This window comes from Neovison vison, chromosome 3, assembly GCF_020171115.1.
Source record: "Neovison vison isolate M4711 chromosome 3, ASM_NN_V1, whole genome shotgun sequence".
NCBI lineage: Eukaryota > Metazoa > Chordata > Mammalia > Carnivora > Mustelidae > Neogale > Neogale vison.
In genome coordinates this window covers 3,962,845-3,977,764 of record NC_058093.1, presented here as the reverse complement: position 1 = coordinate 3,977,764, position 14,920 = coordinate 3,962,845, and the positions used below count along the sequence as shown (strand labels likewise).

At 41.9% G+C, this 14,920-nt stretch overlaps 1 protein-coding gene across 1 annotated transcript in view; it reads left to right on the top strand.

Annotated features, from left to right (window-relative positions):
* Positions 1-14,920, top strand: part of STAT4 (signal transducer and activator of transcription 4) — a 98,406-nt gene that overhangs the window by 71,630 nt on the left and 11,856 nt on the right. Inside the window, exons 10-14 of the mRNA XM_044241187.1 lie at positions 117-209; positions 3,106-3,165; positions 3,467-3,484; positions 3,571-3,664; positions 5,501-5,545. Coding sequence (XP_044097122.1) covers positions 117-209; positions 3,106-3,165; positions 3,467-3,484; positions 3,571-3,664; positions 5,501-5,545 — 310 coding nt within the window. The remainder of the gene's footprint in view (positions 1-116; positions 210-3,105; positions 3,166-3,466; positions 3,485-3,570; positions 3,665-5,500; positions 5,546-14,920) is intronic.

The following is a 14,920-nucleotide window of genomic DNA, read 5'->3' as shown; positions in this document are numbered from 1 at the left end:
AGAAGTGTAGAAAATTTGGATTTTTTAAGAGGACAGCATCCTGTTTCTCTGTGGTTTTCAGCCTGTCGATATTTTCAATGCTTTCAAATGACGTGCTTTATTTCCTTTTAATCTAGCTCATTTGTGGTTGAACGACAGCCATGCATGCCGACCCACCCCCAGAGACCGATGGTACTTAAAACTCTCATTCAGTTCACGGTCAAGCTAAGGTAGGCAGAACGTTCTCTATCTTGTCCTTTGCGGAGCCACAGCCACTGCATAAATAAGACCAATTTCTCACAGAGCGCCTCTCATTCAGCTCTTCCGTGTTAAGTGCCTCCTGCATGCCCAGCACTGAGCACTGGTAGATACCCTCAGCAGCGGTAATATGAGGACCCCGCTTGGAGAGAACATGACAGTAAAGATGAGGACGTGAGGGATGTCAGCGTGAGAGGATGGAATCGCAGGGTCCGGCGTCGTGGGGTCGGGTGCTGGAAAGACTGACTTGGGAGAAGGCTAGAGAGTCTGGAGGAGTCTTTGTGGTCGCTTGGAGGAGGGACCTTGGGGGAGGAGCAGAGAGGGAAAGGAGAGTGGGCGGGCAGGAGAGTGAGACTACAGCAGTAATGACTCCCTGGTCTGTTTTGCAAGATGTGCAGCAGGGAGAGGTAGAATTGTGTAGACGGGGGACACAGTATGGAAGGCTTTGAATATCTTACCCAGGAAATAAAAGTGGCACATTCTTCGCCTGTGATTGCCCAGCAACTAGTTTATAGGATTTTCCTGAAAACTCTCAATGCTGTAATCTCCCATGTATCCCACTAGGTACCTGATTTAAAGACCTATGACTTTTGTGCGATTGTTGCTTTGTCTATGCATTTGACCCTTTTCATTAGCATGAGTAACCAAAACGTATCATTTTCCCTAATGACACTCAAAATCATGAATTTGAGCTTGAACTTTCAAAGATCTTCATCATACATCAATCTCTAAGGCCCTCAAGCTTTAAATTCCTAATCACTGAGTCACCTTTGACCAGGACAAGTGGTGATGATGCTGAGGTAGTGATTTAGGGCCCCACGATAGGTTCCTGATCCCCTATCACTATCAGAACTTTATTTTTATTTTTATTTCATTTTGTTAATCTCCATTTTATTGAGATGTAATTGACATACAGGACTATAGAAATTAAAGCTGTACAGCAGAATGACTTGGCTTACATAAACTGCAAAATGATTACTACAAAAAGTTTAGTTAACATCCGTCACCTCAGAACTCCATTTTTAAAGGGAGAGCATTTTCCTTCAGTTTGCATTTTAAATACGTCACATGAAATTCTTAATCATTTCCTTTGCATGAATTCTGCAGCAAGACTTAAGAACCAGGAACAAAAGCCAGAGGCCAGGTTCCCTCTTAAAATTTCATGATTTTCAAGAGCTGTTCATTCCTTATCCCCACATCTCTCTATAACCCAGAAGATAGTAGCACTAAAGGGAAAGAGGGTAGAGGGGTGGTGAGCACCCTACTTTTCCCAGAGGCACCCCACTGGTGACGCAATAAGTCTAAGAAGCTCTCCGGGACAAAAGAGATGAGCAGAGATCGCACAGCCAGGAGTTCTGAGTGGAAGAGGCCCCCAAATGGGCCTCACCTTGCATGTTCTTTGAACTGATGACCAGGGGCATTGACCATTCGTCCCTGCTTTAGTGTTCCTACTTTCCTCTTCCACCTGTCTGTTGGGTCCCTGTCCTCCACCTCTGTACCTTGTTCTCCACTGTCTTGGTAGATGATCTTAGTATTCACTGATAGATGACTTAGTATTCAAGATTTCCCCTAAAACCCATTCCTACCATAGCATTCCATCTCCTATTTCAAAGGAAGGGGTGATATGGATCTCCCTTTAGTCTGCATCTTCTGGTGACTCGGATCCTGAAGTATGATCCTTCCTGCCCTAATTCATGTGACCTCTTCACCCCTCACTGCTAACAAGTGCACACATGATACTCCAAACCCTAAAACCAATCCTGTGCTTCATATAGGATTTTTAAGGAACTTTTGTCACATTCTACCCACTCTTTTGTTTGGACTCTCCTCTGTGATCGTATCTCTCTCGTGCCCATCCGTTGCTTATCACCGTTCTCCATAATCCGTCTTCTCTGTTGAGCTGGACTTCTTTTCCTGGGTAGCCACGGCCAAACTTCTCCCTTCCCCACTCTTCACTACGCCAGTTCCCTAGCACCTAGGGCTGTACTGGGTGTTGACGAGGCGCTCAGCACATGCTGAGTGAATGAATGAGGCTTGAGATGAGTGAATGAGGGATTGAATTAATATCTCTGAAACTGGACTGAACCCAGAAAGAGGTTATATCAAAGGCTACAAATCAAAGGAGTTGGGAAAGCGAAAGAATAAAGGAGGAGCTTTATTCACCAGAAGAAGAAATTAAGGGATTGCTATTCTGATCTTTAGTCACTTCTTTGTTTGGCGTTGGATCGTTTTTAGTTATGAACATTTTTGCTGTTACTTTCATTGTGTATTTAAAGATTGCAAATGCATTCGAATTGGAATTTTTCACAGGTCTGGTCTTTCTCAGTGTTTTTACCATAAAACAGCAGCCATCAAAATATTTAGTTTCTTGAAACTTACAATTTTTTATGATCTGAGAATAAAATGTAGCCATATTAATAAACTTGCAAAGAATTTTTCTTATATTTTTACCTTTAATCCAAATGTGGGCTTTAACCAAAATGTATAGCTATTTTTCTGACCTAGCCATGTATTATCCAACGCACATCAACTGAAAATACTTCCCAGATGTCTGTCAGGATGATATTAAGTGGCTGGTGTCAATATCAGTAACGTGACAAACTAAAAAAGAATTGAACATTTTTGTTCTTAATTATTTTCATTGTATTTTAATTCCAGGATAGTATATGGTGTTATATTGATTTCAGGTGTGCAACATAGTGATGCAACAATGAGTTGGACATTTTTAAAACACACTAACATATAACTAGAAATAACCTAAATTTTATTTATATATATGACATAAATATATTTAAATTTTAAGACATAAAAAAGGCTCTTAACACTATTCATTTTTACTTCTGATTCTTTATTTATGTGTCTTTTCAGACTACTAATAAAATTGCCAGAACTAAACTATCAGGTAAAGGTGAAAGCATCAATTGACAAGTAAGTTTCTAATTTCATTTTGAAACATGAAATGTGAGACTTTTTAAAAAGAACTTCATTTTTATAGAATGATTTCAAACTTTTCAATGTATTTCTCTAACATTACATATCAATGTACTTCAAATATTTGACTTTGAAGTTCAAACATTTAATAGAACTCCAATGAAGACTTACTTTAAAAAATTTTACTATAAAGACTTGAAAATTTATGACTTTATTATACTACCCTCTAAAGTATCAAAGACTGTTTTTACTAGATCTATAAAATAGCTCATTTTAAGGAATCTTCTTGGTTTTACAGGAATGTTTCAACTCTAAGGTAAGAAATTTATTTTGGAATTTTTTTGCTGGTCTCATAAATATATTTTGTCTGAGACCATGTAAATAGCTAAGATTTTCCCCCAGCAATCGAAGATTTGTCCTTTGTGGAACTCATGTCAAAGCCATGTCCATTGAAGAATCTTCTAATGGGAGTCTCTCGGTAGAATTTCGACATTTGGTGAGTTCCAATTACACAAGCTTCTCCCCCTCCCCAAATCAGATACATCTTTTTAAATAGGTCTTATAATTCAATGTATTTTGGGTCTGGGGGGGGGTTCTTGTATGCGATTAAGGGCCATATTAAGAAATAAAACATGCCATCATTGAAGAATTAAAAATGGCAGAAAGAACATGGAACCTTAACTCAGAAGTCTGAGTTCTCAACATTGGTGATATAGTACCTTGATCAAGTATCTAGACAATTGGTCTGTATATTTTGATAAAGATGACAGAGATAATTGGTCTTATAACAGATAGGTATTCCTGATTTATTTTCTACTTTTTAAAATCTCCTCAAGACATGCTATCCAGCAACAATGTGTTGGGCCGAAAGTGCTTTCATTTTCGGAGTAGCTTGAGGAAGTAGGATGTTCCTGGGTATGGCGGTCGTGTATGGTCTGCTTTGGCATGTCTAGAAAGCTTCTAACCCAGCCTCACCCTGTTGCCTCTTGTTTTTACCACTTCCTCTTAACCTAGAGTTCCCTTCCTGCTTTCTTTCTAATTCTTTGTATGGTTCTTAGATTTCCAAAGACTCTACCACTTTCTTGCCAGATGCATGTTACTTCTGGGTTATTAGCACTTAGGAAGTACCTCACCTGAGTGCCGGGGCACCACCGAATCAGCCCCAAAGGGTCTTTCTAAAAGATAAAATGCAGGTTAATAGGTAGCTGCATATACCAATTTATGCTGGGTTTTAGTTTCGATTTTGTTTTTGTTTGATCTTTAGTATTGAAGAGTACATTTCTTTTTAACTGAATCCCTCCAGTGTGAGATGGATAAAGTATAGTGACAAGTCCTGTGTTATACATCCTTATAACTAGCTCTCTTTTTGCTTACATTCAGTTTCTATCCTTGAGAAAATTTCAGTAATGGACAATGTTTGATAATAAGTAAAGCTGCAAGAGACCCTTAACTTAGAGCTGTTTGTCTCTCAAAATAAGTCATGTGGAAAAGAACAAGGGACATATGAAAAAGTGGTTAGGTCTTTCTTCCAGCAGGTATAATATATAAATTAACAAAATCTTACTTTTTACAGTCCTCTTCTAGTTGCAAAGCATTTTTAAATGTATTATCTTTTGCATAATAACTTTAATTGATTTTTAATACAAAACTAAATGCGGAAAATCAGGGAGGCAAAAATTTAAAAATTAAAAATCATCTGTATGTCACTACCTTGTAACACTATTAACTACTTTTGCTTTTATTCTTTTACATATATACATGTGTATGTACTTTTCAAGTGGGATCAGACTGTACACACTATATACACTTGTCATCTACCTTTTTCTTTAAGTTAAGTAATCTATATCCTGAACCCTCTTGTGTCACTAAGTCTCTAATGCCTTTAGTAGCTTCCTGTACCGTGGGACACTACCTCATCATTTGTTTTCCCGGTCCTCTGTGTTGGACTAGCTTTCACAGGGACCGAGAATCATCACAGCTTAGCTCAGACGCTCCCTTCCAGGTACAAAAGAGTGCTGAGTAGATGATAAACATCGCAGCATGATTTCCTCTTTCCAAAATGTTGGCTGAAAAACACAGTCTTAAGAGTATTCCAACTTGTTCATTTACCTCCGAGGTAGTTTCTACAGCAGCGTCTCATGAGCTGAAACAGAGAACTTCTTTCTGTTGAATCTGGGCAACTATGTTAGGTTTCCATGAATTAGAAGACGTCGGGTTACTGTTCTAAAAGACAAAATTGTGGCCAAGAAAATCGCTATAATGGGTATGACCAACTTGATATTTGATTGATAGTGCTTCTCCGTCTAAATGGTGTCATTCTTTGTTTGCAAAGCAACCGAAGGAAATGAAGTCCGGTGCCGGAGGCAAAGGAAATGAGGTACAGAATGTTTTCACAAGATCGGTTTCTAAGGAAATAGCCTTATCATCTCTTATTTTTTTTAAAGCTTTAAAGCTGCCCTTTATAGTTTTATAGAAAGTGACATTTGTGTTTCTCTGGTTACAAATTAAAGCTTGAGAATTGCAGACAAGATAAGAAATTTTGTCTTAAAAAGGAGAAAGGGGCGCCTGGGTGGCTCAGAGGGTTAAAGCTTCTGCCTTCGGTTCAGGTCATGATCCCAGGGTCCTGGGATCGAGCCCCGCATTGGGCTTTCTCCTTGGTGGGGAGCCTGCTTCCTCCTCTCTGTCTCTGCCTGCCTCTCTGCCTACTTGTGATCTCTCTCTGTCAAATGAATAAATAAATAAAGTCTTTAAAAAAAAAAAGGAGAAAACCAGAAATTGCATATAAAAAGACCTTCTTGGAGTACCTGGTGGTTCAGTTGTTCGGCAGGCATCTGCCTTCAGCTTGGGTCATGATCCCAGGATCCTGGGATCCAGCCCCACGTCAGACTCCCTGCTTTAGGGGGCAGGGGAGGGAATCTGATTCTTCCTGTCTCTCTGCCCCCTCCTGCTTTAATGCTCTGTGTCTCTCTCTGTCTCAAATAAATGAAAAAAATAATAACACCCTCTTAAAAGAACAACTATTAACATCTTGGTTCATATCATTCTAGATCTTTATCTATGTATATATTACTTTTATATATACATATTTACAGATTGTTTCATAACCTGCTTTTTTCCCCTCATAACAATGTAAGATGAACAGCTTTCCCTACCCTTAATACTCTTGGAGAGCAACACTCAAAGTGGCGCCCATATTGCATTTTACAGGTGTGCCATAAGTCTTGAGTCAGCCCTCCACTATTACAAGATACCTTAAAATCACTCATTTGAGGCACATCTCAAACTTAATGACCTATAATGTGAAAATCGCAGGTGAAAAACACCCTATTAATTTATGGTATCACTTTGCCCATATACATAAGGTTTGCATCCCACTGGATGAACTGATTAACAGCACACACGGATGTGGTCCAAGTGTTTGCATTTGAGTCAGTAAATGATAGAGCGGTCAGATCCTGGTTTGAAAGCGGCCTTGGAGATCATCTGTTTCATTGGCCTAGATTGCTAGGACCTGTTTGGAATTAGCAAACCTGGGTTTGAGTCCATTCTGACAGTGACTGAAAATGTGATCCTTTGCAAATGATCTGATGGAGAAATATCACATGTTTTTCCTCTAACAGATCAGGATAGTAGCGCCCAATGCGCTCTGCTCAGAGATGCGGTATGTGTAAGGTCATCTACTCAAGGCTGTTATAAAGCAGGGAGACTTATTTCTGGTGTGGTTGGTATGGATTCATTCTCCTGGCTTTACAGTCACCGCTGCTAAGAGAAATCTCTTTGAATTATCTGGAAGGAAAAAGCACTTTATAAACCCAGCATTCAACTGCAATCAATCTAGCCCTCCCCACAAAACCACGAAGATTGACTATAACATTTAATGCTCTGCATTTCCCCTTCCAAGAATACTTGATTCCCTTAATTGTATCTTAAAGGGCATTTGCCAAATATCACAGCTGCAGCAAAGTTGAGCTAAGCCTTTCAGGGTACAGCCTTGGTTTAGGGCCAAGCAGCAAACAGGTCTCTACAGCCCGATATCACGGAGGCAGAGCTTTTGAATTTAAGGAAATTCTCGTAAACCAGATAAGTAGGAATTATGGTTCCCACCTCATAGAAATCCATAAAGATTTTCCCAATTTCCTAATTGAAACATTAGCACATTATAAATAAAAAGTCATTTTATGCATCTCACTGCGATTTTGGCCAGAGCTGCGAACATTTCATGCAGCATCACGTCCCCGAACAGTATTTGCTAAGTCTGAATAGACTAAACACGGTGCTTCTGAGCTGTTCCTCAGTAAAACAGATCAAATGGGAATAAATGTAAAGAGCTCGGCTTCTCCGACACCTTGTCGTCTTTAAGAATGTAAAACCAGAGTCTTTACTGGGGCTTCCCTAGAGCAGAACTCTGCGTAAATCACCTTCCACTATATGATAACCAAGCAATGTCTCATCGACAGTGTCTACTTACATTACTCTGAATGTATTTCCTCTTATTTTCTGATTAATAACAAAATGGTGCAGTCGTGTCAGAATGATTTTATTCTTCCCTTTTTCCCCTAAGTTGGCCGGCTCGATTTTCTCTTAAGCTGTTCCTTGAGCTCCCCCTACTGATAGAATCCTGGTATGATGCCTAGGTACATGGAAAACACACAGAGCAGAGAGTTGTTTCATGTAATATAGGAACTACTGAAAAGTGAAAAACATATGAAGTGGGCTCAGAAAGAAAAGAAATCAGGGGCTTGGCCAGGCAGTAGGAGCGATCAAAAGAAGTCTGGAAAAAGCTCGGGGAAGATCTAGCGATAAGGTAGAGTTCATAAAGTCACAGGGCCAGAGATGGTAGTAACCAAAATGTCAGGAGAACAGGAAGCTGGGGCATGATAGCTCATTTTCAGATTTCAAATGGTAGGCGTCGCTTATCTGAGCACCCGCAGTGGGAGTTCACAGCCCAATAAGAACGGATTTAACAAATCCCCCGTGGCATTAACCTTATGCTGGGCACCAGCAGCTTCACTGACACTGGTACATGGAATTCTTTGACAGTGCTATGAAGTAGGGACTGTTTGTGCACTTATTTTAGGTAGGGAAACTGAGGCACAGGGTGGTCAGGCCAAGATTCCAGCCATGGCAGTCTGGCTCCCACGTCCATGCTCTTGGCCACTGTGCGGTGCTGCATCTGGGATCATAAAACCCGGGTGGGGAGATGCGGCCCAACCTCCTCGTGCCCCGCGCCTCAGTGTGCTCCCTCGGTTTGCGGGGATTCCTAAAAGGGGGGTCGTTGTGACTGCGCGGGTAGCGTCTCGCCTTTCTCCTGCCCTCCAGCCGCTGTCGTACTGTTCCCACTTTGCCCCCGACTCCGAGATCCTATCGCTCTCCCACACCAGAATCCTTTTGAAGTCTAAAGAAACTGAAAATAATGCTTTCTCAGGAAAATTTGTTGACCTCTCCCTGTCTCCTCTGTGCGTCAGTTGGGGGTCGGAAATAGCAGCGTGTTGGGGGCTGCCTCTTGCAGGCAGCTGGCCTCGTGCAAGCCGCTTACCCTCACTAACTCCCCAAAATGGGGATCGGGTTGACCTGCGCTTACAGCCTCGTTTAGAGGATCAGGTGAGATGGGCTTGGGAGAGTCGGCCAGGCGCGCTGCGCACGTGTCTGCTTTGGCTCCCCTTCCCAGGCTGCCCCTTTGTAAAGAAACATGTTCACACAGGTGGGGAAAGATCTGTAAAGACGGTCCCTGATTTAGGACAAAGTGCTGATGCTTCCCCTTCTCTACCCACCTGCCAAAGCGCTTGGCTGGAGGTGGTCCCTTTCCAGGGTCCCTGAGCATGTCCTCCTCTGGCTCCAGGTCCCTGAGTCCTCAAAGCACCATGTATGGATGTGTAGGCCCTTTCTGTAGGATCACGTCTTGGGGTCCTACTACCACCCCACCCCACCCGTATCTGCTACACGCACACACAGACACACACACACACACACAGATTGGCCCACTTAGTTCTGCTTTTGTGGTTGTCAGAGGTTGGACTGGATACTTACTAAATGATTGAGAACATACAAAAATCTCATGAATGATAGTTTCCCTAGGGGCGCCTCCCTGAATCTCCCTCGCACTCCCTAGCACGTGAGTCCAACAGCACCGGCTGTTACTGTTACTGGCTCTTTGACTCACGTTACCCACAAAGAGGTGGTCGGTCAGGATGTGCAGGGGGTCCTGGCTGTCGGGCTAGATAACGGGAGGAAGTTGCATTCGACTCATTCTGTCCCAGAACAACCACAGGAGCCCAAGGAGCCATCTCTGGATTTGGGGGCGGGAGGTTGGTGAAAGGTGGAGCTCTGGGCCCCTCACCCCTGTTTCAGTCAAGGTAGCTTTATTTTATGTATTTTACAGATTGGAACCCAGGTGATGAATTTCTTTTCAAGACTATGTTTTAAGGTTAAAAAACATATGTAAACTATTGGATTTAGACCGTTTCTGAAGCTTTCTTGACTAAGGTTCTGTAATCTGTGAAAGTGCAACAGAGAGTCTGCTCTTTGCTTCTTCTTCTTCTTTTTTTTTTAAAAGGAATTTAATTCTAATAATTTGCTTTGGCATTTCACAACCCCCCATGGAAATCTGTGAACGTGCTGTCACAAAACCAAGGTTAGCCACTACTGACTCTGTGTCCTACCTTCGTCCTTTCCTTGAAAGAGCCACCACGAACACACAATCCCATCACTAGTAAATGGCCAAACCTGGAAGGCGTCAGACGGTCCCTATAAAATAAACATTCCCAGGAAGCAGGCTTTCCCAGAGGTCCTTCTCGGGCAAAAAGGTGGCTGGAGAGTCGTCGTTGAAATGTGGAACGGTATGAACAGGCAAACTGGTACGGCAGCCTCTGGAGTTCACTCTTTGTCCGTGCGCGGTCACTGACCAGCGACAGTTCTCGCCCAGACTGCGGGGTTGGGTAATTTTGCTTGCGTGGTGGGAAGTCATGAAGCACAAAGGAGCTATTAGTAAAGCCTGGGCGACTAGGGTTTCACGGAACAAAAGAGCCAAACAGATGTTCTTTCCAGGTTCGCTGTTCTCAAACACAGATACGCTGCTCACCTGCCAACTAGACCAGGCGTTTTCGCAGAAAGTTGATTTCCTCCCGAACAGTTCAAGTAGTGGCAACGCCTTTAAAAAAGATGTCGATACAAGAATAACAGTAAAAATGTAGACGATTTATGGGACGCCGCCCATGGAGCCCCCTCATTCTATGGCTTGAGTATTCGTTGTCAATCTCCGTTTATTTCCTATGATTCTGTGATTGAGGTCTATCTCTCCTGGGACTGTACCACTATTTCCCTCTTTTATCACTGTTTCCCAGCATCTAACCCAGTGTCTAGCACGTGATAGGTATTCAACAAATATTCATTCAATGACTGGGATACTATTGTTAGTTGTTTTCTACTCCGTGCAACATTATCAGAGATTCCGGCTTGTTAAGAGATGAGCGAGGAGGGGCGCCTGGGTGGCTCCGGCGATTAAGCGTCCAGCTCTGCGCTCCAGCTCAGGTCGTGATCTCAGGGTCCTGGGAACCAGCCCTCCTCGGGGCTCTGTGCCCAGTGGGGAGCCTGCTTATTCCTCTCCTTCTGCTCCTCCCCCCACTTGTGTGTGCTCCTCTCTCAAATAAAGAAATAAACTTTTTTTAAAAAGTGAGCAAAGAACTTAGATGAAAATTAGCCTTATCCTGGTTGTATTTTCTTTTCTTTCTTTCTTTCTTTCTTTTTTTTTTTTTTAGAGAGATAACCCAGGAAACAGACTTTTTTTGGTAAGGTTTTATTCATTTATATGAGAGAGAAAGGGAGGGCATGAGAGGAGAGAAAGTCAGAGGGAGAAGCAGACTCCCAGTGGAGCTGGGAGCCCGATCTGGGGCTTGATCCCGACACTCTGGGATCATGACCTGAGCTGAAGGCAGTTGCCTAACCAAATGAGCCACCCAGGCACCCCCTAGTTGTATTTTCTTAGCAGAGGTTTCCTCTGAAGTCAAAAGCCATAACTATTTGTTAACATACTCTAGATTTCCAGGGTATATTATTAGGCATTGAGCAGAGGAAAGAAAAAAAGAATGATGACATCTATACCTACCTTTTAAAGACTGTGTATATTTTTTTTTCCAGGAGCCTGTCAAGTAGTTCTGCCAATTTTCCAGTTTCTTAGCATATTATCCCATGTGTGTTTTTCTTTACAAGTATAATGAAGTCAATCCAGTTACATTATTCAGTGGCATATAAAAAAAATCATAAATTTGGGTATTTTAAATCCATAATCATCTCACATGATGGCTTTTAAACACAGCCATGAATGGTGCATCTTATCTGTGGTGTTTTCCCCAGTCTACAAAGAATGGATCCTGGGAATGAGAAATTGAATATTGTCCCTGGCTTGGACCACACTCAGAAAGGAATAAAGACCATGACCTACGGCCATGTGAGCTTTGAATGTTAATGCTGCTTCCTTTTGTCAGCGATGCTTTTCCCCAGGCACGAGCATTATAGTCGCATCCTTGCTGGATTTCATTCTCAATGTGCCTCGCAACTGCCCCAGGGGCTGGAGGTAACCGTTAGGTATTAGTCTGAGGGGCACCTGGGTGGCTCAGGGGTCAGACATCTGACTTCCACTCAGGTCATGATCTCGGGGTCCTGGGATTGAGCCCCGCATTGGGCTTCACACTCAGTGGGGAGTTTGAAGATTCTCTCTCTCTGCACTTTCCCCTGTTCTCTCTCAAATAAATAAAAAATCTTAAAAATACAAAAGAAATTAGTTTGTGTCACTGAGGAGACCTCTCACCGTCCACATTCCAGTTCAGTGACGTGTAACTAAAGCATGTAGTCTTCTTCCAAAGCTAAGGGACAAGTCTGAGTGCCATTGCTCTGTCTGTGGAGTCCTGGTTTCTCACTCTTTGGTGGGGAACACACAGGTGCCCTGACACAAAGATCTAAGGAAATTATCCATCATAATAATTACATGTGTGTTATTTGTATAAATTAAACCATAGAGGCTAGTATGGGGCATGGCTGGGACCTCACACTCAAAAAGACTCCCTTCAGCTGTCCTCCAGCTGTGGCCTTCCCCACAGAGGGGGATGTCTGTGGGGTCAAGGCAGTGTCCCAGAGTCCCAAGCACAGACAGCACCATCAATGCAAACATTTGCACAAGGCACAAGCAGAAGCCTCTGGGCCACACCGGTCAGTGAGGCCCCTCACAGAGGTGGAGGACAGGGGATGGGCAATTGTCCAGAATGGCCTTGATCTCTCCAAGCTACCATGTTCCATTGGAACTTTGAGTAGTTAAAATCTGGTCAGTTAGGTCATATGAAAGCTTAGATGTCAAGGCAGGAGACTATACCATACTTGAACAATTGTTAACTTGATTTATAATGGTTAAATGTTTAGACATGTGGTATGTAAGCTTCCTTCTGTGTGCTTGTCTCAGGCCTCTTTAACGTTCTGTGCAGACTTAGATCATCCTGTCCACCATTGAACTTACTGGGAATGTGAAAGACACTCATTGGTGAACACAAAATTATGGATTCTTCATTTGTCTCAGGGTTTGCATAGTGGAAGCATCCTACAGGGCGGTGAGATTTTCTGTTTAAAAAATGTGGGTTTTGCTCAACTTGGTGCCTAAACCCAAGCTGACTACTTCATCTCATGCGCAACTGAAGAAACAGCAATTTATTTATTTCAATATGGGAGGGGTCGGGGGGCTGGGTGTTTTGTGTGTTGGATGTACTGGGAATCATTTTAGGGGTGGTCTAAGGGAATTTCAAGCACAGTTTCCATTAGCATAACTTTCTACTAACCCAGTAAGAAGCATTACCACTGTAGTGACTCTGCTACCTCAAGTCAGTGTAAGGCACCCACCGTGATCTAACCCAAGGGAGGGAGGACTCATTAATTCTCTCCTTCCTTCTCTGTAACAAACCCTAAGTTTAACATTCCTCATTGTCAGTGAAGACTTCCTCACGCAATTGTCCTTCACATCATCATATTAGAACTAATTTTATCATTTGAAATTTAATACAAGTAGATTACAACTTGGAATTAATGCTTACTCAATATTGGATCATTTCTCCTAGGGATGACTCTGCTGCCCCCAACGCCACACTGACATTGCTAGTCTCAATAAGTCTTCTTCCATTTATAGATTCCCACAGGCCTTATTTTTTAACACTGTCTAAGCCTTCAGGGAGCCTGGGTGGCTCAGTTGATTAAGTGTCCAGCTCTTGATTTCAGATCTTGATCTCAGGGTTGTTAGTTCAGACCCCATGTTGGGCTCTCTGCTGGGCAAGGAGACTACTTAAAATTATATATAAATAAATTTAAAAATGAAGTTGTTTAATCCTTCTGCATCATCTCCAAATTTTCCACATCTCTTTTGAAACTAAACACAATGTGGATGAAGCACACGGACACTCATCATCTCCAAATTCCACCTGAAGCTCTTCTTTTTTTTTTTTTTTTTTTTTAAGATTTTATTTATTTATTTGACAGAGAGAAATTACAAGTAGATGGAGAGGCAGACAGAGAGAGAGAGAGGGAAGCAGGCTCCCTGCTGAGCAGAGAGCCCGATGCGGGACTCGATCCTAGGACCCTGAGATCATGACCTGAGCCGAAGGCAGCGGCTTAACCCACTGAGCCACCCAGGCGCCCTCTTAAAATGCAGACTCATTCCTGGCTTGGGATGAGACCAGAGATCCTATTTTTCTAACCAGTTTTTAGATGCTGATAATGCTGCTGGTCCTGGGCACATAGCAAGATACCGTAGACTTCATTAGAGAAAAACAGCAATTTCTGTCCCACTCCTTCCCATCCCAAACCTACTTTCCAGAGACGATCATTTTTTGAGTCTTACATGCTAATATTATGCTAATATCACACTAATGTTTCTTGATTTTTAAAAAGTTTATATATTTAGCTCCTGAATTCTTTCTATAAAAGAAAACTGTGGCTCTTTTATGCCAGCTTTTTGTATATATAAATTTTGCCCATCTTCACAGTATCATTATAGAACATAGTTTGGTTTAGTCAATATGTTCAGCGTTAACGTTAGTATGGATATATAAAAATTATTAACAGCTGAACCCTATATCATAGTATAATTGCATTTCCACTCTTGTATTACTTCCAATTTTACCTGGATTTATTAGTTGCCTTAATTTCACTTTATTCAATCAATTTATTTTATGTAACTGTCACTAATGTAGCCCAAAACTTTTCTTCAAAACTCGAAAATTTCTTCTTTCTTTTTAATAAGATTTTTTAAAATATTTATTTATTTATTTGAGAGAGACAGAGTGCACAGGGAGGGGAGGAAGAGAGGGAGAGGGACAAGCAGACTCTGTGCTGAGCAGGGAGCCCAGTGTGGGCTCATCTCACAACTCTAAGATCATGACCTGAGCTGAAATCAAGAGTCAGATGCTTAACTGGCTGGGCCACCCAGGCACCCTGAAACTTGGAAACATCTTGCAATATGGTCAAACAGGTCAATCTGAGTTTTTTGTGTTTTCCTTTTTTCTTGGCGACATCCCCCTAGGAACCTTCCATCTCTTCCTATAATTTGGGTTGATTGCCCTCTGATTCTGTTGCACAACTATTTTTTGTTTTATTTTTTAGTTCTTAAAAAATACTTCCTTTCACTTTTTAAACAAATTCATTATCACACTGACTTGTTTGTGTTATATCTATATACATATACCTAGCTTTTATAATAGTCTGTAACCCAGAAGGACTAATT